The following is a 22,023-nucleotide window of genomic DNA, read 5'->3' on the forward strand; positions in this document are numbered from 1 at the left end:
AAATAAGCATAAATATTAGTTTCCTATATATACATGCACACACAACTCTTGATATCCAGCAGAAAAATATGAACCTCAGAATTTGAGTTTATACGCAAAAGGTTGTGTTTTTGTGAGAACTTTGTCACTAAAAATCAGATTTAAGCAAACCAATTTAATTCTATTTCAGGAAATATTTGATATCAAAATAAAATTTTGCATTTTGACTTTAAAAATGAGTTTTTCTGTTTCTTTGCTTTGAAACTCTTTACTTTTTAACTTTTTCACATTAATAAAAAATATGTATTTGCAGTTGAATTATATTAAACATTTCTTATACCTGAGCACTTCATTTTTTTGTGCAGTGAAATAAAAAGGTTTTTCTTTCTGTCAAAGTACCACCTTGGTTTAAAAAAGTATTGCAGAGTTCTTTTCAAATAAATCATCAGAAATAAGTAGCAAATTTTAGCAAACAAGATGAATTAGTAAATAAAAATGAGATGTATTTAAAGAGAATAAGTACTATTGGAGAAGATGAATACCACAGAACTACTATTTAAAGCCCGAACACCCTTGCAATAATAAAGCTGAATGTTCTAATTGAAAGGATGATATTCTTGTAGTAAGATAATGAAATTGTAGCAATTGCAATGACTTGGAAATAATAGACAGGAATAGTTTTCAGAAAATCTATTTAAGAATAGCTTACTGAATTTTTGAACAGATGCATTCATTATTAAATAACACTGAAAAATACGTCTTTCTATTGTGTTACTGCATTCAAGTACCATTGTTGTGATTGCACCTTCATAAAGAGACTTGAATACATACTTTAATATTTGGATGTAATTGAAAACATACTTAGCCATGCTAATTATCAGTTGGGATTTTCTAGATGTCTTATTTCTAGTCTAAGTTTATCTAGCTTTGGTGTTATTTAAGAAATAACAGTACTTAAAAATAGTATTGGTAGGATGAGTAAGTCTATAAAAAAAGGAAAAAGAAAGAAAAGGCAAAAGACTTGACAAGAGCCCAATAAAGGTATGTGTGTAGCTTTTTATTCTGATATCAAAGTTCAGCCCTTATACCTTTAGTAAAAAGACTCACTACTATTTTTTTTAAGACCAGTGCTTAGTATGATACAAAATGAAATCATTTTTAAAAAGCCCTTTTCGGTTCTTTTATAGTCCAAACAGTGTCCTACTAAGCACTATCTCAAGTGAACCTGAACATGCACAATTTTTGTTAATCACTTGAAAATTGAGGAGGAAATCTGCTGAGAGCGCCAGCCTTTCTCTTTCAGTGTGAGTCACTGGAATAATTAGTTGACTCAATACCTTTTCTTTTAGTAGTGTTAGTATTTGGGGCTTTCCTTCTTGGCTGTACTTTTGTAGTCTATAGTTCATAAACTTCCATTAGTGTAAAACAATGTCTATTATAAAGAAAAAACATACAAGAATTTAAGCATTATGCCATATTTTTAAAGAAATACAGGGAAGTCACCTAGAGCAGAGTGGTTTGTACTAGTATACCATTCACCATGGTGCTGCTGTTGTCTTTTAATGGAAAGTAAAGCTTATCCATTAGAATTCTTTAAGCTTTGCTTATGGCCTATACTTTTGAAGCTGAAGTAAAAATGAATGGCTTCCATACCCCTACTTCCCCACCAGTTAACTGTGCTTACTAAAGAAGTCTGCAATATTTACCTATGGCTGGTGTTGCTTCTAGCCCCATGGTAGGACTTTGACCTTCCTTTTTTGTAAAGTTGACTGAGGAATGACCTTTTTGCCCTGTTGCCAGCTTGGAAGGTCAAAGTTTCCTTTCCCCTCTAAACAAAAAAATTCTGAACTGAAGCATAAGCAGGGCACCCTGTAGAAGGCGGTGAAGTCTTTGCTTCGTTTAGGGCAGGTCTCTTCATCCTGATAATGTTCTCCTTGACACTAAGGTGGCCAAAAGCAAGCCCAGTACAACTAGGGAGACCCACTGATACATTAACAGTGCATTTTTCAGTCATCTATAGTATTCTAAAAAGTGACTGTGCTATTTATGCCAAGTGAAACAGGTAGTATGGGAGAGAGTAGGAGTCCTAAGGAATAAAGTGTCCAGAGAGAACCCAGTGCTAGAGTACTGCTGTGGTATTGCCTGGTTGGCCTTCCTAAATGTGCTGTCTAGAGACCTTTTGAGGGAAGAGCTTGCCAGGAACAGTACAAATCTTAACAATTTTCAGGAAGACAGGGCCAGTAACTTCAGGTTGTCCAAAACTGGTGGATAAACAGCTGGAGGGGGAAAAAAAAATGAATGATAAACTAACCACTTTTGCAAATCAGTCTCTACTAACTATGGAATGAAAAGGTGTGTCTCATAAATTCTACCACATGTAGCTCCCAAGGTATGTAATGTCTACTACACATAAAAGAAACATTAAAAAAATCATAGAATCATAGAATGCTTAAGGTTGGAAGGAACCTCTAGAGCTCATCTAGTCCAACCCTTCTGCACATGCATAAATTTAAGTGATTGAGAGAATGTGGAGAACTTGAGGAGGAGACAAGTGATAAATAATTTTGATCAATTTTGATCTTAATTTTCAGCACGTTGTCAAAAAAAAAAAAAAAAAAGGTGGGAGCATGATATCCCTTTCAGACAGGGTTTGACTAAATTATAGGTAAATCAGTGTTTCCTATTTCTAGTGAGAAAAATTCTTATTTCTTTCTTGAAAATGAAGACCTTGATTTCTTCCTGGAAAAGAAGATGGGGGAAAAATCATGCCCCTGTTACTTCACTTGTATTTTATAGAAGAATAAATGGAATGGAGAAATTCAGATATTTATGTTAACTTATGCAGTTATTAATCATAGCATAGTCTTTTTTTATTCTCTCCTCTTCTAGTAATTGTTTTATAAAGTTTTCTCAGAGATAACATGCACCAGTAGGCATATTTTCCAGAAAACTATAGTGAGCTTGTGTTATTTTAGTATTAAGAATGAATGTTCCCCAGGGAACTTGTGTGGGATGTTTTTCCTCCATTGTTTTCCTCCATGGTATTTTTAGTACTAACAGTAATGGAATTTGTTCTTCATCAATAATTAAGTGAAACAGGTAGGCCTTGGCATTTGTCAGTGTGAACTATATATGTAAATTAACTATAAAAATTGGAAGGTAGAAAAAAATAATGATAGGTGAAAATGTTATTTCTACAGATGTGATTTAAATTTTTTGAAGGAAAATCTCAACTTCAAAAACAGGTTTCTGCAGTTATTTATTTATTTGGACTGTACTTTGTATTATAAAAGCAAGTGCCAGCCCTCCATAAGAACACACAAGTAGAAAATAAATATGATTAAAAAAAAAAAAATGCAGTTTAGAGAAACATGTGTCCTGGAGTGAAATATATCTTCTGTTATATAAATGTCAGATATTTAGCGACTGAGAGAAGAAAGAGAAGCCTAAAACTGATTATTCATAAAAGCTTGTAGAACAAATTGTCTGCTTTTTCCTAGTTCATATTGCTTTTATTCTGCCAGTATTTGTTGTGTTACAGAGATTACTTATACTCAAATAACCTGTATCTTGGACTAGGTGCTGCTTATACTCAGGAACAACATAAATGATTTAGTGTTTTTATTAAAATAAATTTGTGTTAATAAACTGAAAGTTGTTTCTATTTCTGACTGTATTAGAAATAATCTCTCCTGGAGTCAGAACTGCTTTTTGAGTCAAATATGGAAAAATCAGCTTCATTAATTTCTCTGGAATTGTCATTAGAGCAAGCTACTATGCATTTTGGGGGAAGATTTGAGTGGTTTGCCTGTCATTCTGTCAAAGACAAAAATGATGCACACAAACATTGTAACTACTAGGGGGAAAAAAGTATTTTGATAAAAAATCTTTTTTTTTTTTAAGGTTCTAAAAGTCAGAAACATGTCTTGAGACCAGAGTCTCTTGAAGGGACAGATGAGGAAGATCCAGTGACAGCGCTGGAATGGGATCCCTTGTCAACGGATTACCTTCTTGTTGCCAATCTGCATAATGGTGTTCGTCTGGTTGATTCTGAATCTCTCACCTGTATCACAACTTTCAACTTTCCCAGTGCAGCTGCATCAGTTCAATGTTTAGCCTGGGTTTCTAGCGCACCTGGAATGTTTATAACTGGAGGTAAGCCTTCTACTTCCTCACTTATGGAGAGATACGAATATAGTGTTGAGGCTTCAAACTTGATCCCTGTGTATCTTAATTTCTACCAGTGAAAGTGTATGTATTTTTTTCTAGAATAAATTGAAGCATGTAAAACTAAGGGGGGGGGGGGAAAGGAAAACTGCTGAGAGCAATGTGGGCATGTTTTATGTTTTTTGGCCACATAAATGAGATGTGATTTCTTTGTTGTTTTGTACTAAACAATATTTAATTCCTGCATGCTTCATCAGTATCTGTTAGAATTTTCCTGGGAATAGGGGCAAGCGTGCATTGTACTAGTCCTTGTTTGTTTCTTCTTGCTTGCCTGTAATATTATTTTTAGGATTATAAGTTTAATTTATTGCTATATTTTGTTTAAATCCTTGAAACATATGCTTGTATGTATACAAAAAAGTTGATTAGCTTGTTTGCTTTATATATTAGATTCTCAGGTTGGTGTGTTGCGCGTTTGGAATGTTTCACGTACAACACCTATAGATAACTTTAAATTGAAGAAAAGTGGTTTTCATGGTTTGCATGTGCTGAGTTCTTCTCCCCCCAAAAAGTGTAAGTATAATTTTAATTACCATTCAAAGATGCAGGCTAAAAATCATGCTTGTGAATCTTGGTATATCTAAATCTGACCTTCTGTCAACTTTTTAGTCATTAATTAAACTGTGCTCTTGTGCCTGTAGATATTTAGACTAATGAATGTGGAGATGATCAAGCCTGTTGTAAAGGCCTTCTGTAGTAGGTCAGGCATAACATAAGGAGTCTTCCTTTCTTTCTAATCTCACTAGAGTACAAAGCAATTTCCTCATTGTAACTTACATTTTTTGTTAATCGAAAGCTAAAAATAGTCTTAATGCTTTTATATGCTTTGTCTGATTTTTATTAAGCATTTTCATCACAATCTCCAACTAAGAATCATCATACATCTTCAACCAGTGAAGCAGTTCCTCCTCCAGCTTTAACCCAAAACCAAGCATTTTCTCTTCCTCCCGGTCATGCCGTCTGTTGTTTCATGGATGGTGGAGTGGGGCTTTATGATATGGGAGCCAAAAAATGGAATTTCCTTAGAGATTTGGTATGTCTCATTTCTGTCTCTTACACTTTGGGATGATTTATACAGCTTCTCCTAACCACAAAAAACAAGAGGATCATTTTTCATATATTTGTCTAGTTTAATTCTGCAAGAACAAGCCTCAGAAAGCAAGCAGTTGAGATGTGAAAAAGGAATTCTAGAGGAATGAGTTTCGGTTTGCAGTAGTGCGTAGGCTGCCTCTAAAACAAAGCTGAGTGTAACAGATAATTTGTTGGAGAATAAGTCATAGCAGTAAAAATACATGAGCAAAATTAATTCTATATTTTTCTTTTTATTATTATTTTTTTCTAACAATTCAATAAGTCCTTGATGTTGCATCATCCTGTTTCAGGCAAATGTTTTCTGGCATATTGTAGAGCTGCTGTTAACAATCTGGACTGTAACACTCCTCTCTCATTCAGATTATTTTATGTTTTTTTACTTTTCACTGATTATTAGCCATAGCATAAAGGTTATTTGGATCTCATAACTAGCCTGACAGGTTATAATATTGTGTGTTTTTAGAGTTTAATCTTAGAGAGTTGGGTTTGAGATTATATATAATAATAATTTTTAATATATGTGTATCCTAAAAGCTTAAAAGGCTAATCCGAGCTAGTGGAATTTAGTGATGTTAGTTTATGACATTAGTCCTCAGTGAATCAGGAGAGATGTAGATGTTGTTTCTAAATTTTATTTTGAATTTACCAACTATTTCTAACAGCTTTTGTTGACTTGAAAAAGCCTTCTAACACCATTACCATGTCAGCTATTAATAATACTAATTCTTTTTTTTTTTTTTTCCCTCCTCTATCTCTCCCTCTCATGTAAGGGACATGTTGAGACCATCTTTGATTGTAAATTCAAACCTGATAACCCTGATCTTCTTGCTACAGCATCATTTGATGGCACGATAAAAGTTTGGGACATAAATACTTTGACAGCAGTTTACACATCTCCTGGTAATGAGGGGGTTATTTATTCTCTTTCTTGGGCTCCAGGTAAGAATATTTTACTTTGGGTCTATATCATTGGTTAACAGTAATTTGTAGTCTAAATTTATTAGTCTTAGATCTTAGAAGATCTGAAGGTTATGGTGCAACTAGAGCTTGTACAGCTTAGCCCTTCAAAAGTGGTTGAAGCGTACCCTTGTGAGGGATAATCTATATATTCTGCAGTGAAGCAGGATGGAGTGAAGAAACTTTCTAGAGCTGTCCTAGCATTACATAACACAGATGATGCCGGGTCTTTGCATGGGAGGCAACTCATTCAAGGAATTCAGATTGCATATTGTATGGAAAAGCTGGAACTGGTGTGCTTAGAACACACCTGTCCTTTGTGGATTTGAATCACGGAAGAGCTCTGCTTTTACTTGAGTAGAACAGACAGTGCTCTTTCTGCAAAAGGACTTCTCAGCAAAGCCATCTCTAAGGCAGGTGGAAAATTTGCTGTTAACTCTTATGAAAAGGTTAGCTGAGCTTGAGAGTACGTTTTTCATAATGTTGATGATGTCAATAGTTTATAAGTAGATTTTCCTGTTAGATTCTTCCTACTTGTTTAGATTCTCTTTACTGCCCTTAAGGTACAATAGGAAATTATAGTGGAAACTTAACTGTCTGTGGTATGTGTCGTGTGGTTGTTCTTTTTTTTTTTTAAAGCAAAATTGTTGTTTTGAGATTGAGAGTTCCTCTGATGAGGAAGATCTGATGGGTTAGGATCTGGTTTTTGGATTCAGTTTCAGGCTTCTACTAGGCAGTTATATGTGCATATTTCCTCTCTTTTAGAAAGATTGTGACTGCAGTCAAGTACATTTTTGGTGTACTCAGGTGCTGCAGTTATGTTAGATCTAAAAAGAAAACCTTCTCACTTCCTGCTTTCATTTATATGGTGCTTTTTGAATTAGGAATGTATTTGTCAACAATACAGTGGTGATGGTGTTTGTTTTTTGGGGTTTTTTTGGTATTCATTGTGAGATCTTTATAAGTGTCTTTCTCTAAAGGAGATCTGAACTGCATAGCAGGTGCAACATCCAGAAATGGGGGCTTCATCTGGGATGTCCCAAGAGGCAAAATGATAACTCGGTTTAGTGAGGTAAGATGGGTTTACTTTTTTGGTCTACTAAATGCAAGTTACTGGTTCCCTCTAGTGCCAATAAATAAAGATGGATCAGTTTTCATATACTTCGAATAGGTGCCGTAACATAAAAATATAGGCTGCTAAAATATATAAAAATAAAAGAATGCTGTGGCGAAAATGAAATATTTTTCACTAGTTCAAACTGAGTTTGTGCCATGAGAATGATGAAATACAAGATGGTCTCCTTTATTATTTATTAAGGCACAGCAAAAGTAACGGTGATTCTTTTTTAAATATGTGAATGTACATAGATATATAGACTTCAAAGCTGGATGTCAATGTAAAATGGTGTTCTGTGTTTTAAAACATAAAATCCAGAGTAAATTTTAAGTTCTTTTTTCATGCTAATGAACTTTACTTCTGAGGAATAAAGTAATTGATTACTAACCTGTATTAAAGCCTCAGGTTCATGTAGTCATAAATCACTTAGTCTTCTTTTTAACCTTATCTTGTCTCTTGGCTATATTATACTCCTGGAGAGTACAGTAGTTTTATTATTCCTTCTCTTAGTCCTAGTTTTCTGGGTTTTTTATCCAATGTATTCCAAACTATTTGGGGGATTTCATGTACTTTACTGTGAGAAATAAGGATAAAGTCCATAGGAAAGAGGGCTAAAGCTCATAAGAATACATAACAAAACAGATGAGTCAATAGATAAGAGAAAAAAGGGGTGAATTATTTCTTATTGATAGGTATTTTGCATTTTTTGAAGCATGGAAAAAATGGAATCTTCTGCATTGCCTGGAGTCATAAAGATTCCAAAAGAATAGCAACCTGCAGCAGTGATGGATTTTGGTGAGTCTCCAAAGTCAGTTGCCTCCAACAGCACCATCAATGATTAAATTCGTGATTTTTAATAAAAAGTAAAGGGGAAAAAAAAAAAGGAAAAACAGAAATTGTTTAAGACTCTGATATTCAAACATTTTTTTCTGAGAATCTAGGTTTCATATCTGTGGAGACAGAGCAAACTTGTCAAAAGCTATCCAAATTTTAATTGAAGTTAATTTCAAGGACTGAAAATAACTATTTTAGTAGCACATTGTAATATTTGCCACTGTATTAATCTTGAAGTATATTAGTTGTCTGCAAAACCTGCAAGTGCCCACCAAGAATAACTTTGTATGTATTGTCTTACAGTACACTGTAAAATCACTTTATTCATTTCTTGCTTTTGCTACCCATTTTATTTCAACCTAAACCTAACAAAGCATGGGTGCTTTATAGTTTAGAAAACAGTAAATCAAAATCCATTTTTAATCCCCAAAGATATGTTTTTATGTTAGGCATAGCTGTGATTTAGTTTGAGGCCTGTGAAGGATCCCTTCAGGGAGGGGATAATGACTTTTCACAAGCTCTCTAAAGGAATATTTTATGTAGTCTGAAGTCCGATTTTTGTATTGAGGAGTGCATAGTTATCAGAAAGTTACTCAAGTAGAGAAAGAATATGTTTGCATTCCTACAGCCCCTCAATTACAGAGCTGTCTGGCTTGTTTGCATAGAATCAGAGTTGGAATTTGAATAGCCTACTCAAAATGCTCTTTTTTGTCATAATATATGCTGTAATTGGTTTCAGTATTATTCGAACCATTGATGGCAAGGTTCTTCACAAGTACAAACATCCAGCTGCTGTTTTTGGATGTGATTGGAGTCAAAACAACAAGTGAGTAAAAAATTAATTATGGGAATGCAGTTAATAACATAAAGTTATTTTAGCATGTGTTATTACTGTGTGACATTGAAATTCTGTAAAATAAAAGGGTCATTAAGTACATTAGTACATTCCACACTTGATGTCATCAGAAAAAAATCCAATCCACTGTTGAAGGGACTTGAAGGAACAGATACAAAAAAAAGGTTGTGAGTTGCTTAATGATATAAATAGATTTACAGAGGAGTGGAAAAATACATTGCAGCATTCTTGAATAATACAGTAAAAACATTATATGGGAAGGATTTTGAAAAATTATTTAAATAACTACCCAGTTACAATATGTGGGTGTTGTGGATGGTTTTTCAAATATTTCTGACATGAAAGTAGCAAGGCTGATCTCTTCTTGTCTCTGCCCTGAATTTTTAAAATGATGACCACGGTTCTTGGTGAGGTTCCTTATATATCTTTTTTTTCTAGTAGTGTCTAAGAAGATTCAACAGCAAAGTGGGAGAAACTGGCTATTTTAAATCTTTAAGGGTCTTGCCCTCCTCAATATGCACTTCTGTTTCACTCTACGTTACTTTATATGCAGAAGTGAATTATGGAAGCCTGTATGTTAAGAATATACTTCTAGTCTGCAAGGTCAATTTCTTTATCTCTTTTCTATCTTTTTTTCAGTAAGTTGTAAGTTGTAATGCACAAGAAAACAAGTGGAGTATAAAAACAAATATCACAAATTTACAATTATATGGAAGATTTAAAAAAAAAACAGTTTAGAGTATGTTCAAGTGTGACTACAAGAAAACATTTTTTTTTCTTTAAATACTGGCACTGAGTAAAATGTATATAGTTAGTTAACTCATTTTCCCACGTAATATATTGTGAAACTGTTACTTTCAGAGGTGAAGGAACTGACTGAAATTTTAGCATATCTTTTAACAATAGGAATGTATTTTTTTCTAATACTATGCAATAATGATAGTTTAATATTAACAGCAGATATAATATCCATGCTAACTTTCTGGGTTTAATGAGAGACCAGGTAAGTTAAATAGTTTGCTTTTTAATAAACTGCGAAGTATGTATCATACTTGTTTTATGGAGTTGAAATCTAAGTGGGTTTGGTGATCCCAGTGACTAATCATTTTTGCTATTTTTATTTCGCAGGGATATGATAGCTACTGGTTGTGAGGATAAAAATGTTCGTGTTTATTACTTAGCAACCAGCTCTGATCAGCCCCTGAAGATTTTTACAGGGCATACTGCAAAGGTGTTTCATGTACGGTGGTCTCCTCTGAGAGAAGAAATCCTCTGCAGTGGCTCTGATGATAGGTGTGTACTCCTGAAGTATTAGAAAAAGCTTCAGACCTCAAACTAGGATATGAGTAAAAACTTAATATCTTTACTTGTACTAGTCCTGGCACTTTGAAACACTCTGTTGTAGTTATGTCTGTGAATAATCTAACAGTCAAAATCTTTGCCTTGTGCAGACTAACAAAGCTTAACACCGTTTGGACAGCAGGATAATTATCTAAATTTGTCTCAGCTGCTATAGCAATGTAGCTTTTCAAATGCTTTCCCAAGAGTGGAGTAGTTACTGCTATGTATTACTCGTGGGAATAATACAAGGATGATGTGACGTAATGACTTTGCATCTAAATATGTGTAGCAAAAGTAGAGGTCTCATTGGATGTGTTTCAAAAGTATGTCCAAGTAAAATCTATGAAGGTTTTTAACAGGTTCCAGGTATCCCTTTACTCTTTATCTTTTGCTGCCATGATGAACTTTGGCGTATGTTAGTTTAGCCCAAGTTATAATCTTTTCAAGTAACAGGTTATTTTTTAAACCTCCTAAAGATAAAAGACTCCTGACTGGAATCTGCTCAGTTATTTGTACCCAGAAGTACCAGCAACTGAAAATAAAATGAGATAAGAAACTTACTTTGTTAACAGAGAACAGAAAAAAAAAAGGTGGGGAGAAAAGGTGATATGAGTTCTTCCTCATTACCTTTATAGCCATGGTAGGAGATTCATGTTTCTAAGATGATTGAGTACTTGTGCTATGTGACAAATACTGCCTTGAAAGGAGAAACTATAAAAGCCATCAGAAAGATACATGTGTCCGTGTTCCTTTGTTTTATTCTTGTCCTCAAGAGTCCTAACAGGCAAATTTATTAATGCATATGGACTAGCTCGTTTTCCTTCACCAGTGTGTCAGATAATAATATATGTGGGATTCTGAAAGACTGGGGAATGGATTAGTTTTTTACTTTTATCAACTTGGGTGGTCTTACCCTGCCTAAAAGAATTTGGAGCCTTCATCTTTCATTACAACCTTTATAAACGTCTTACAACTAAGCTGTTTTGACAAATTTTAAGTTACATTGTTGCTGAGAAGAGATCCAAAGGTCTTTTGTGTTCTATTTCAGTACTGTCCGAATATGGGATTATACGCAGGATGCCTGTATAAATGTTCTTAGTGGACACACCGCTCCAGTGCGGGGACTGATGTGGAATCCTGAAATTCCATACCTACTAATATCAGGCAGCTGGGACTATACTATACGAGTCTGGGATACAAGAGATGGAACGTGTTTGGACACAGTTTACGATCATGGTGCAGATGTATATGGTAATAGTATTTTAAATATTAATACTTTATTTCTGTGTTATTAAATTTATTTTTATTTTAAAAAATATTTTAAATATTTATAAATTAGATGATTAGCTAAACTTGAATAAATTTTCAAATGCTCTCTCTACTAGGATTAACATGTCATCCTAGCCGTCCATTTACTATGGCATCTTGCTCTCGAGACTCTACTGTGAGACTCTGGTCACTGACACCTCTTATAGACCCGCTACAAATAAATATTTTAGCAGATAAATGTTGGGATAAGATTATTGGTAATACAGGTAAGTTAATTTGTATATATGTGGGTTTTTTATCACTGTACCATTTTATAATTATTTTTATGTATAAAACTTTCTGTTTATTAGATCGCGCTGTGGAATCTGGTGCTCCTCCTTTGCTATGTGGTAAAGTTTCTAGGGATATTAAACAAGAAGTGGAAAAATTGACAGGAAATCCTCGAGGAAAAAAACTTAGATGGTTTTCAGAATGTTTTTCAGTAAGTATTCTGTCATCTTAGAGAGTGTCAGGATGCCTTTTGTGTTTTCTTAAGACAGTCTCCAAAACAAAAATTTATTGCCGTTTTCCACACTACTCTTGTTTTACTGTGTCTCTCAGAGGCGGGTCAGAAAATATGCAGAAATCCATTCCCTCTCAAAACAATTGCACATGTAAAAATGCCCATAAATAAAATGCTTGTCAGTTGTGATCACCAAACTTTTGGTGGGATATTTTATTTTTCCACAGGAAATGTTTTAATTCAATAAGAATTTGATACTGGAAGAAATGCAGAGACTTGTTTTGTCAAACTATACTGGAATATTCAGTTTTAATTATCAAAAGCAAACCTTAGTTCTGATTTCAGTTTGAACTGAGTATCTGACTGCTAGTATTGCTCCTAGGAGCTGAAGGGTCTGCCTGTGCTTCCCTACTCATCTGCTGACTTTCCTTCATTTGTACTACAATGTTTCTTAATCTCCCTATAATTGAATTAAATTTTTAAATTGTGAGTGTTCAGCTAAAAGGGAGGGGAACTGGAGGCAGAATAAGAACAAAGATGAGCCAGTGTTACAGTTTGTGTCAGGAACTGTTATGATTTAAGTGAATATAATGATCAGTAAAGACCTAACCCATTTCAAAATAAATATATAGTTGAGGTTATGATTCAGAAACGCTTTTCAATTGCAGATACTGTAATAGCCTATTTCATTTTTTTATGGAATTTCTTATTTTACAAAAGCACATATTGTAATATCGCATGTTGATTCTACACTAAAAGTAATGTAAGAACGCTAGAATATTCCGAGAATCAAAACTTTTCTGTCCAGTGCTTTTTAAATCAAGTGACTGAAGTGCTATGCTTAATCTGCTAGGAACACAGTAAGATCTTCAAGGCTTTGGAGAAAAAAAAAAAAAAAAAAAAAAGGCAAATATGTTTTTCCCAGTGGGATCCTCTGCTTTTTAGCAGCTCAAAAATAATTAGTCCTCTATACTTGTAATCTCATTATTTTTAAAAAAGCTCCATTAGATCAAATGCTTTATAATTTTTTTTAATTAGTCATTCTGTCTAGGACTAGTTGAATAGTAACCCATGGTATTGGAGTTAGAGAGGGACAGATTAAGGAATTAGGCCAGTTAAAATAATTAATTTCCATAAAACTTTGCTATTCGGGAGGTAAAACCCTAAAGCTGTTTTCTATCTGGTGCATCTTTTTGCATTAGAGGACAATAAACATGCCTTCATACTAAAGCTTCCAATGTTGAGCTGATCTGAAACTGGATTTCTTGCAACTAATCTTTTTCTTCCCTTAACAATTACAGCCTCCAGGAGGCAGCAAAAATTTATGGGATTTAGTTGCTGTAATAAAAGGACAGGATGATAGTTTGCTTCCACAAAACTACTGCAAAGGAATTATGCATATGAAACATCTCCTTAGATTTAGAATGGTAAGTAAAGCATGCACATTATTTGAGAATGGTTAATAATTAGTGTTACATTTCAGTCTTTTTCTTAACTTATTTCCATTGAAAAAAATGTTATTTTCAGCACAGAAAACTAATGGCAGTGTTGTTTTTTTCCTCAGTCCAAAGCCCAAGAACTAACAACAGTAAAAATGTCCAAGTTTGGAGGTGGTATCGGTGCACCGAGCAAAGAGGAGAGGCTTAAAGAAGCTGCAGAAATTCATTTAAGATTAGGACAAATTCAGAGATATTGCGAACTGATGGTAGAGCTTGGAGAGGTAAAATATCATACCACCACTGAAAAAGAATAAAATATAAAGTTTATTAAGTTGGCTTTGTTTGGATACCAACAAAATTGATTGTAAATTGAGAGTGAACTTCTTTTCAGTTACATTATTTTTAACATATACAGTCTGATGCATATTTCTCACACATTTAATCTCATGGCAAATATATCTGTAATGGGAAAAACAAGAAAATATGGAAGATGGAACTGTTATTCAAAGTAAAATCTGGCAAAATATACTGTCTCTCTTTTCCAGTGGGACAAAGCACTCTCAGTTGCACCTGGTGTATCAATGAAATACTGGAGGAAGTTAATGCAAAGGTAAGTTGATAAAAATGATCTTGAATTGTAACTTTTGTCTATTAAAAAGTAAATGGAAAGGATGAATGTGAATAACATTAGTTGCAGGATTCTAATGTTAGCTTGTTCAATAGACCTTGTGATGGAACTGCTATCAATTTCAGCAATGACTTTGTGAATAGAAAGCAAGCTAAAGTTGAATGGAAACTGGAAGTTTTAAACTTGGTATTCTTTAGTGCAGGGTTCCAGTAGCTTGTAAGTTTTCTGATGTCTAGAGAAGCAGAGGGGCTTGAATATCAATGATCTTCATATAGCTTCATCTAACACTTGTATCAGAGAGGTAAGTTCTGTGATAAATCATGTGTGTAAATCTTTCTTGTTTACTATTTTGTTTGATTAGGAGAGCTGATCAGTTAATTCAGGAAGAAAATGATGATGTCACTGCATACTGTATAGCCGTTGGAGATGTGAAGAAGCTAGTTTCTTTCTTCACTTCGAGAGGCCAGCTTAAAGATGCTCTACTTGTTGCGCAGGTATTACATAAATAAGTGTGGGAGATGCATTTAGTTATTTCTAAGTTTACAGAAGAGAAACTTATATAAAAAGCTAGTTTATCTTTTTTAAATGGCTGGATTAAGCCTGTTTCTTATGTTTTGGTGGCCAGTTTTTATTCCAAAAACAGGAAAGATATCTTGTATATTTTAAGCCTGATTGTTCTAAACTGGAATCAAATATCCATAATGAAAACTGGGATAATATTGTCTGCTTGACACTGTTTTATTATTCCTGATTTTATTAGCCCTCAGCTTTGAAGGTGTATAGGATTCCTCTTGCATTTCTACCAAGCTCTTGTTTATTCTGCTTTCTATTCTGTTGCAATAGTAGGAATGCATCAGATTAGGAAAATCACATTTTAAATGATTTTTTTCTAAAATACTTTGGTCTTTATAAGCACGTTCTGATAGTGAGTTCACTGCAAATACTGGGTGAGTCCTGAAAATACTTGGTATTTAAATATATTTTGGCACACTTTTATGTCTGTGCTGCTTCCTAAATGTAAGCACAAGCTAAAGAGTGCATAAAATATACACAGTTAATAACTTATCTCACTCTTTCCTCACTCCTACTTTATTTTTTGTGAGTAATTTCTCTATATTTAGTAAAATTTGTGTTTAAACAAAACTTTAAAAACTTACCACTGATAAATTTTTTCTAAAGCTTTCCTATCCAAGAAAGTTCAGTTGCCTGAGAGGGAGGAGCATGAAAGATCTTTAGAAAATCTTCAGAAATATCTCTTGCAAGAAACCTAAAGAGGAAATGCTTTGATTGCTTTTGTTAGAGTTCATAGGATAATCTTTGTCTCAGAGATTTAATCAGATACTCCTGAGCAATAAAACACAAGAACTCTCTCTCTAACTGAGCCTTGAGTTTTAATGTTATCCAAGCTGTATCCGAATGCACAAACCAAACAAAAGCATGGATAAGAATCAGGTTTTTTTTTCTCTTTTAATATTAGAAATAATTTCTTGCCAAACATGACATGGGTTCAGCTTATATTATTCCATGAACCTTTTCAGATCTGATATGCCTCCTAAGGAATGGTCTTGAAGTTGCCTTTCAGTCACAGACACTTTTTTCTAGAGAAGAAGGGAAAAAAAAAAAGAGCTTTTAGCCTTCACCGTTTGTTTTAAGCTTATTCAAAACGTGGAAACAAACTTCTGTAAGGAGGACGGGAAGGTAGAGGTCTCCTGCCTTGGCCAAATTTCTTGTATGGCTGAATAAAACTAGTCTAAAATATTGTTATGAATAAGGTCTTGTTTAAACACTTATTGTTTTCCAGAGCTCATTTTTAATTGACAATTACACTTTATATTTATTTGATCAGCATATAATTAATCCCTCTTTTCATTTCTAGGCAGCTCATGAAGGCAATATACAAACATCACCACTCTCTACAACAACTGGGCCTTCAAATTCTGATGGAAACAATATCCATGATTATAATGAGTAAGTTTTTTGTCTTTAATTTTAAAGACTCCTTTTAGTGCATTATATAAAGTCATCAAAGGAAGAAAACCTTATGGGTTTAATTTGGCAAGTGTAAAATTTGAAAAGGACTTCTAAAGTCCTTCTAAGTTCAACTTATAGAATTCATATTTTGTTGTTACAGACTCCTACATAAGGTTAGTAAAGAACTGGCGGAATGGTATTTCCAGGATGGCCATGCAGTACTTGCAGCATGTTGCCATTTGGCTGTCGAAAACATAGAGGTAACTTACTTATTTTTCCTCTCCCCCCTCCTCTCTTCTTTGTGTGTGTGTGGGAATGCCAATAGTGACTTGCTTTTTATATACCACATTAACTGCTTTTGAAAATATAACTACCTCATTCTAAAATGTATTTGCCATTGATTTGCAATTTTTGTTTGTTTATATAGAATTTGACACTTAGGAAATGGACATCAGTGGCAGAATTAATTATTTCATTGAAAGCTACACCCTTTTGCACAGAATTTTTTATATTTATTATTAACAAATATAAATTTATTATTAATAAATACAGAATCTTGTTATACCAGAAAATACCTAGACATATATATATATAAATATATATTCTATTGTTATAGTAGCTCAGCAGAGCCATTCAGAACTGAATCTTCGTTGTACTGGTGCATGATAAAACTATGCATATGCAATCTCCACATTGAGGAATTTGCAGTCTAGATATTTAAGTAAACAGAGGAAAAATCACCACCAAAAATATAGCTGACAATACACAACTTTTCATTGTTTTATTGCTTTTTTTCCTCTCATGGCTTTCCTCTCTGGCTTTTTTTTGCTGCTGATCCAAAGTGTTCTTGCTCTTCTATTCCTTGCCCACCCCAAGTAAATAGGATTCCATTTTACTGGGCTGTTTGGGAAGAAAGCTTCTATTTCAAAACAGAAGCTTCAAAATGTTGTATTGTTGCTATCACTTAGTATTCTGCAGTTCAATCAACAATTCCAGTTTCCCAGAGAGGATGGGAACAGGAGGTTCATCCTTGTTTTGTGAGTTTCCTTTCATCAAAAGAAATGGGAAACATGGACTCTAAATGCTAGTGTTTTCACTTGGGGCTAAAAGGGCTTGACATCATGCTTGTTATGTATGATGTTTAATCTCTTTTGTTGAATAATGACAGATTAAGGGAAATCCACTAGGTTATTTAAAAACTGATTCACCGACGGTACACAAGTATGGACTCATTCAAGAGGCTCAGATTTAATGTAGGCATTTCTTTAATGCATATTTGGTCATTCTGTAAAAAGCAATCTCAAACAAATATAATATGGTTGAGACAGTGAATACCTGGAATGCTTATATTGGTTAATGATACATATTTTTTTTTTAATTGAGCAAGCTTGCCATGGCAAACCTGATTCGTGGAAATGAACTGGAGTTGGCAATCAGTGTGGGTACTGTCTTAGGAGAAAGTGCAGCGCAAGCAACCCATTATGCCCTAGAATTGCTAGCAAGAAAATGTATGACAGTAACAACATGGTAAGAATTTCTTACAGTGAAGAAGACTTTTTTATTATTATTTCCTGGCAAAACAAATTGTTCCTCATTCGGAAAACTCTTTATGTTGACTAGATCACTATGGCTAGGTAGATTTGTGCTGGAATAAGTCTTGTGAGATTAGACCAATGATGTGCAGAGAACATTAATATTATACTTTTAATCTCAAAATGCTTGACATATGTAGTGTAAATGAGTGAATGCTCATTGTCTTAGAGACCTGTCATGTGAAGCCTGCTGAAGGAACCTCAGATAGTGTGCTTGGGCAATAATAAGCAGAGTAGCTCTTAGTCTGTATTGAGTAAAACTCATAACAAAACGGGGTGGAGTGGCTGACACTCCAGAGGGCTGTGCTGCTGTTCAGAGGGACCTAGACAAGTTGGAGAGTTGGGCAGAGAGGAACCTCATGAGGTTCAATAAGGACAAGTTCAGGGTCCAGCACCTGGGGAGGAATAACCCCAGGCACCACTACAGATTAGGGGTTGACCTAAGTAGCTCCAAGGAGAGGAATTTGGGAGTCCTAGTTGACAAGAAGTTCATCACAAGTCAATAGTGTGCCCTTGTCGCCAATAAGGCCAAAGGAATCCTGGCCTGCATCAGGAGGAGCATTGCCAGCAGGTTGAGGGAGGGGATCCTCCCCCTCTACTCAGCTCTGGTGAGGCCACACCTGGAGTGTTGTGTGCAGTTCTGGGCTCCCCGGTACAAGAGGACATTGAGCTTCTAGAGACTGTCCAGCGTAGAATGATAAAGATTAAGGGATGGAAGCATCTGTATGAGGAAGGACTAAGCGAGCTGGGCCTGTTTAGCCTAGAGAAGATTGAGAGGGGATCTGATCAATATGGATAAGTACCTGAGGGGAGAATGTAGGGAGGATGGGGCCAAACTCTCCTCCATGGTGGATTGTGACGGGACAAGGGATAATGGATATAAATTGAAGTGTAGGACGTTCCACCTCCATGTGAGGAAGAACTTCTTTACTGTGAGGGTGACAGAGCACTGGCACAGGCTGCTCTGAGAGGCTGTAGAGTCTCCTTCTCTGGAGATCTTCCAAACCCGCCTGGATGCCACCCTGTGCCACGTGTTCTAGGTGTCCCTACTGGAGCAGGGGGGTTGGACGAGATGATCTCCAGAGATGTCTTCCAACCTCAACCATTCTGTGATTCTGTAAAAAATGGACAGATGTTTTCAGAGAAAGCAAGACTGGAATTGAATTACAAAGTCAGAAGGAACAGAAACTTAATCAGGACATATGGAGATTTTTTTTAACTGCTTGAAAATGTCACCACATTGAAAGCCAAAGAATTTATATTACTGCTGGGAATAGAGGAGGATTTAAGGATAGCACAGGTTTACTGTTTAACTCTGCCCAGGAGTAAGCCATTTCTCTATTCCGTGCATGGGAACTACATCTGCTAAATTTTCTTTTCTTCCTTGTGGTTTTACTTCGTAGGATACAATTATGGTCTATTTTTGTATAGCATTGAAGAGCAGAAAGCCATGTTGATACATTTGTGAGTTTTTCAGATGCTTTCAGAATTAGCAATCATTAGACAGCAGTGTTGAAGCAGATATTGCAATCAAGCCTCAGTTTTCCCACTAAAGTTGATATTTGCTAGAAGTAGCCCAGGAGAAACATAGTAGAACTGCTGTCTACAGAGCCTTTGGCCTAAGTTAGTGAAGGACTGCAGGAGAACATATAACAAGAAATGATTGATGTACTGATGTATTTGCTTTACAATGATACAGCACATGCAAACTGCAGCAATTGTAACCAGGTTGTTCTGGCGTTTAACTGCTAAGTAGTTCTAGTCCCTGCAGCTCTTTGTCTAGTTTCCCTGCCATTACTGTGAGGAGCCGCTGATAGGAAGCCTTGGAGTTAGACTTAGGAGAGAGAATGGATGTTTGGGTATTTTTTCCATTTCTGTAAGTAGAACTTCTGATCGCGACCCTGTAACAAATGCTTATTAATAGTACAGCATTTACATATAAATATGGGCATAAAACTTCTGCAGACTTAGACTTCAGCATGAACCTGTTTGCGTGTTATGGTTTTAAGCTAGTGTTCTTCGTATTGCCCAGACACATATCAGGCATTGTCATCAGGTTTCATATTTGTGCAAAATGCTACACCTGGCAGTGCTAGGTTCTGATTTGTAGTCATTACAGCACATAATTGAATGGAATAAACAGAGATTCCTGAATCTCTTCATCTTTTTCAATAAAGAGATATTGACAGCATAGTGTAGATAGCGTACTTTGGTCTTCAATATGCATGAGATTGTCTATGGGGAAGTCACCCCTCGTATTTGAAAGGCTGCTTTTATGTGATTTTTATGCTTAGCAATACCCACCAGCTGGGAACATTTTGTTTTAGAGACCTCACAGAACATGGAAAGGTCTCTGCTTATTGATGAAATCAGTTATTGGTGGAATGATTTGTTAGAAGTGTTGTAAAAAATGAAATACAAACAACCAAATAGACGTGCCCTTCCTTAGGCTTTCAAATCTACCACCGTGGGAAAACTTGTGAATCTTTTAAGAGCACAGTCCTCACTTGATCTGTGCTTAGCACTTCAGTACTGCGAAAAGGAACTTTCTTCTACCACTTACAAGACAAATAGTAACTAATTTTACTTGAAATATTTTTTTAAGTATATTTGATTTCAGTTTCTGGCTGAAATCAAATCATGATTTTTAATCATGAAAAGATTCAGATTATGAAGATAGTTTAAGATCTCCTGAAATACACTATATTGTATAGGGCCTCTTACTATCTTGGAAAAGTGCATATTGCATATCAATGATATAGCAGGATTACTGAAGACCTTTTGGCATTTGTTTGTGTAGGCTTTGAAATGGCAGTGGAGTATTTTTATTGTTACACAAAGCCAAGTAACCTGCCTGATAAGCTTGCTCTTGTAGTTTAAGTCTATTAGATTTCTTTTTAAATTAAAAATACAGAACATATTTTATTTATTACTGTTTCAATGTCTTCATTCTAGCTTTCCATCAGTTGGATACAGGTATTTTGCTTGTTTTGAGAGAGCGAGCAATTTGAAAAGTATATGACTTTGCTAATGTACCTTGCATAGAAGCCTTTTATCTTACTAGCTTCTGGGTTCATGACAAGGTTTTCAAATTGGAGAAATTCTACTCTCCCTTCCTATTCCTGTTTGCAACTCACTTTGTGGTAGTTTGGAAACTTGAGGTATTCAGTTGTTTAATTCAACTCACTAGAGCAACAGAAAACTAACACATGCCTTCCCACCAAAGATTTTTTTTTTTGTCTTCTGAATCTTCTTAACTTGCGATCATATAAGCTTCAGAGGGAGATTTCACTGTGCCTTTGAAAGTAGGAAAAGAGATGTAGGAAGGAAAGTAGAAATAAAAGGAGAATTCAAACATGCCTCATTAGACCTTACTGAGCTTTTAATCAAAATCTTAAGCCTCGTTATTTTTTCCACCAAATATACAGTCCCAGGGTCTCTGCTTCCACTTTTCCCTGAAATAGCGTTAGTTCAGTAAATTACCTTTTAGAGAAGGCGTGTAAAGTAGTGCCCTCATATAAACTATGAAGAGTAACTATTCTTCTGTTTGCACAGGGATTTAGCAGCTGATCTTCTTATGATGATTCCTGATAATAAACTGCAGTTAATAAAACTATGTGCTTTTTATCCTGGATGCACCGCAGAAATAAATGACCTACATGAAAAGGTACAATGAAAAAGAATTTACTTCAGTGCTAGCAAGTCATATGTTGATTTCCTTCTTAGTACTTAAGGGCAAACATATTATAGGATGAATTTGTTACTAATAATCTTATATGTTATACATTTAATGTCCTTTTCTGCTCCTTTTTGTTCATAGACTTTATTTTCAGGACTGTACATTAAGAATGTTAATTGTTTAATTCTACTGTGTGCATAGTATTTCTCTGGCACAGGCTATTCCCAGAAGCAGCTTCTAATCCTCAGAATTCCCTGGCAGTGGGATTGTGTCACAAAACAGCCTGGTAGTGGTCAGCTTTCTGTACCACACAGTTATTGTACATCCTAGATCTATGACCTGCTTAAATCCCCTCTTCAGCAGTGGAAGAGTCTGACCTACTAATGCTCTTAATGTTTGACCCTGGCTGCACATATGTTAACCAGAGTAACAAGTTCATAACCCCATTAGCAATGGAAATTGACATTACTCTTAGTTGTTGAAACTCCTTCTCCAGTGCTGATCTCCAGTCTAGATGACTGTAAATGAAATTACGTGTGC

At 35.0% G+C, this 22,023-nt stretch overlaps 1 protein-coding gene across 2 annotated transcripts in view; it reads left to right on the plus strand.

The window, feature by feature from the left end:
• Positions 1-22,023, plus strand: part of WDR17 (WD repeat domain 17) — a 38,265-nt gene that overhangs the window by 10,882 nt on the left and 5,360 nt on the right. The window contains exons 5-24 of one of the 2 annotated variants that reach the window (XM_010224169.2): positions 3,883-4,134; positions 4,597-4,719; positions 5,052-5,239; positions 6,069-6,237; positions 7,236-7,327; positions 8,085-8,167; positions 8,946-9,032; positions 10,191-10,355; positions 11,452-11,654; positions 11,789-11,938; positions 12,023-12,153; positions 13,476-13,601; positions 13,739-13,894; positions 14,159-14,223; positions 14,603-14,735; positions 16,118-16,209; positions 16,373-16,472; positions 17,600-17,739; positions 20,760-20,780; positions 21,360-21,471. In XM_010224169.2, coding sequence (XP_010222471.2) covers positions 3,883-4,134; positions 4,597-4,719; positions 5,052-5,239; positions 6,069-6,237; positions 7,236-7,327; positions 8,085-8,167; positions 8,946-9,032; positions 10,191-10,355; positions 11,452-11,654; positions 11,789-11,938; positions 12,023-12,153; positions 13,476-13,601; positions 13,739-13,894; positions 14,159-14,223; positions 14,603-14,735; positions 16,118-16,209; positions 16,373-16,472; positions 17,600-17,739; positions 20,760-20,780; positions 21,360-21,471 — 2,588 coding nt within the window. The remainder of the gene's footprint in view (positions 1-3,882; positions 4,135-4,596; positions 4,720-5,051; positions 5,240-6,068; positions 6,238-7,235; positions 7,328-8,084; positions 8,168-8,945; positions 9,033-10,190; positions 10,356-11,451; positions 11,655-11,788; positions 11,939-12,022; positions 12,154-13,475; positions 13,602-13,738; positions 13,895-14,158; positions 14,224-14,602; positions 14,736-16,117; positions 16,210-16,372; positions 16,473-17,599; positions 17,740-20,759; positions 20,781-21,359; positions 21,472-22,023) is intronic. The other variant, XM_088524620.1, reaches the window with a different exon arrangement.

The sequence above is a fragment of the Tinamus guttatus genome, unplaced genomic scaffold, assembly GCF_059628265.1.
Source record: "Tinamus guttatus ecotype Peru unplaced genomic scaffold, ASM5962826v1 Tinamus_guttatus_pri_ptg000213l, whole genome shotgun sequence".
NCBI classification, from domain to species: domain Eukaryota; kingdom Metazoa; phylum Chordata; class Aves; order Tinamiformes; family Tinamidae; genus Tinamus; species Tinamus guttatus.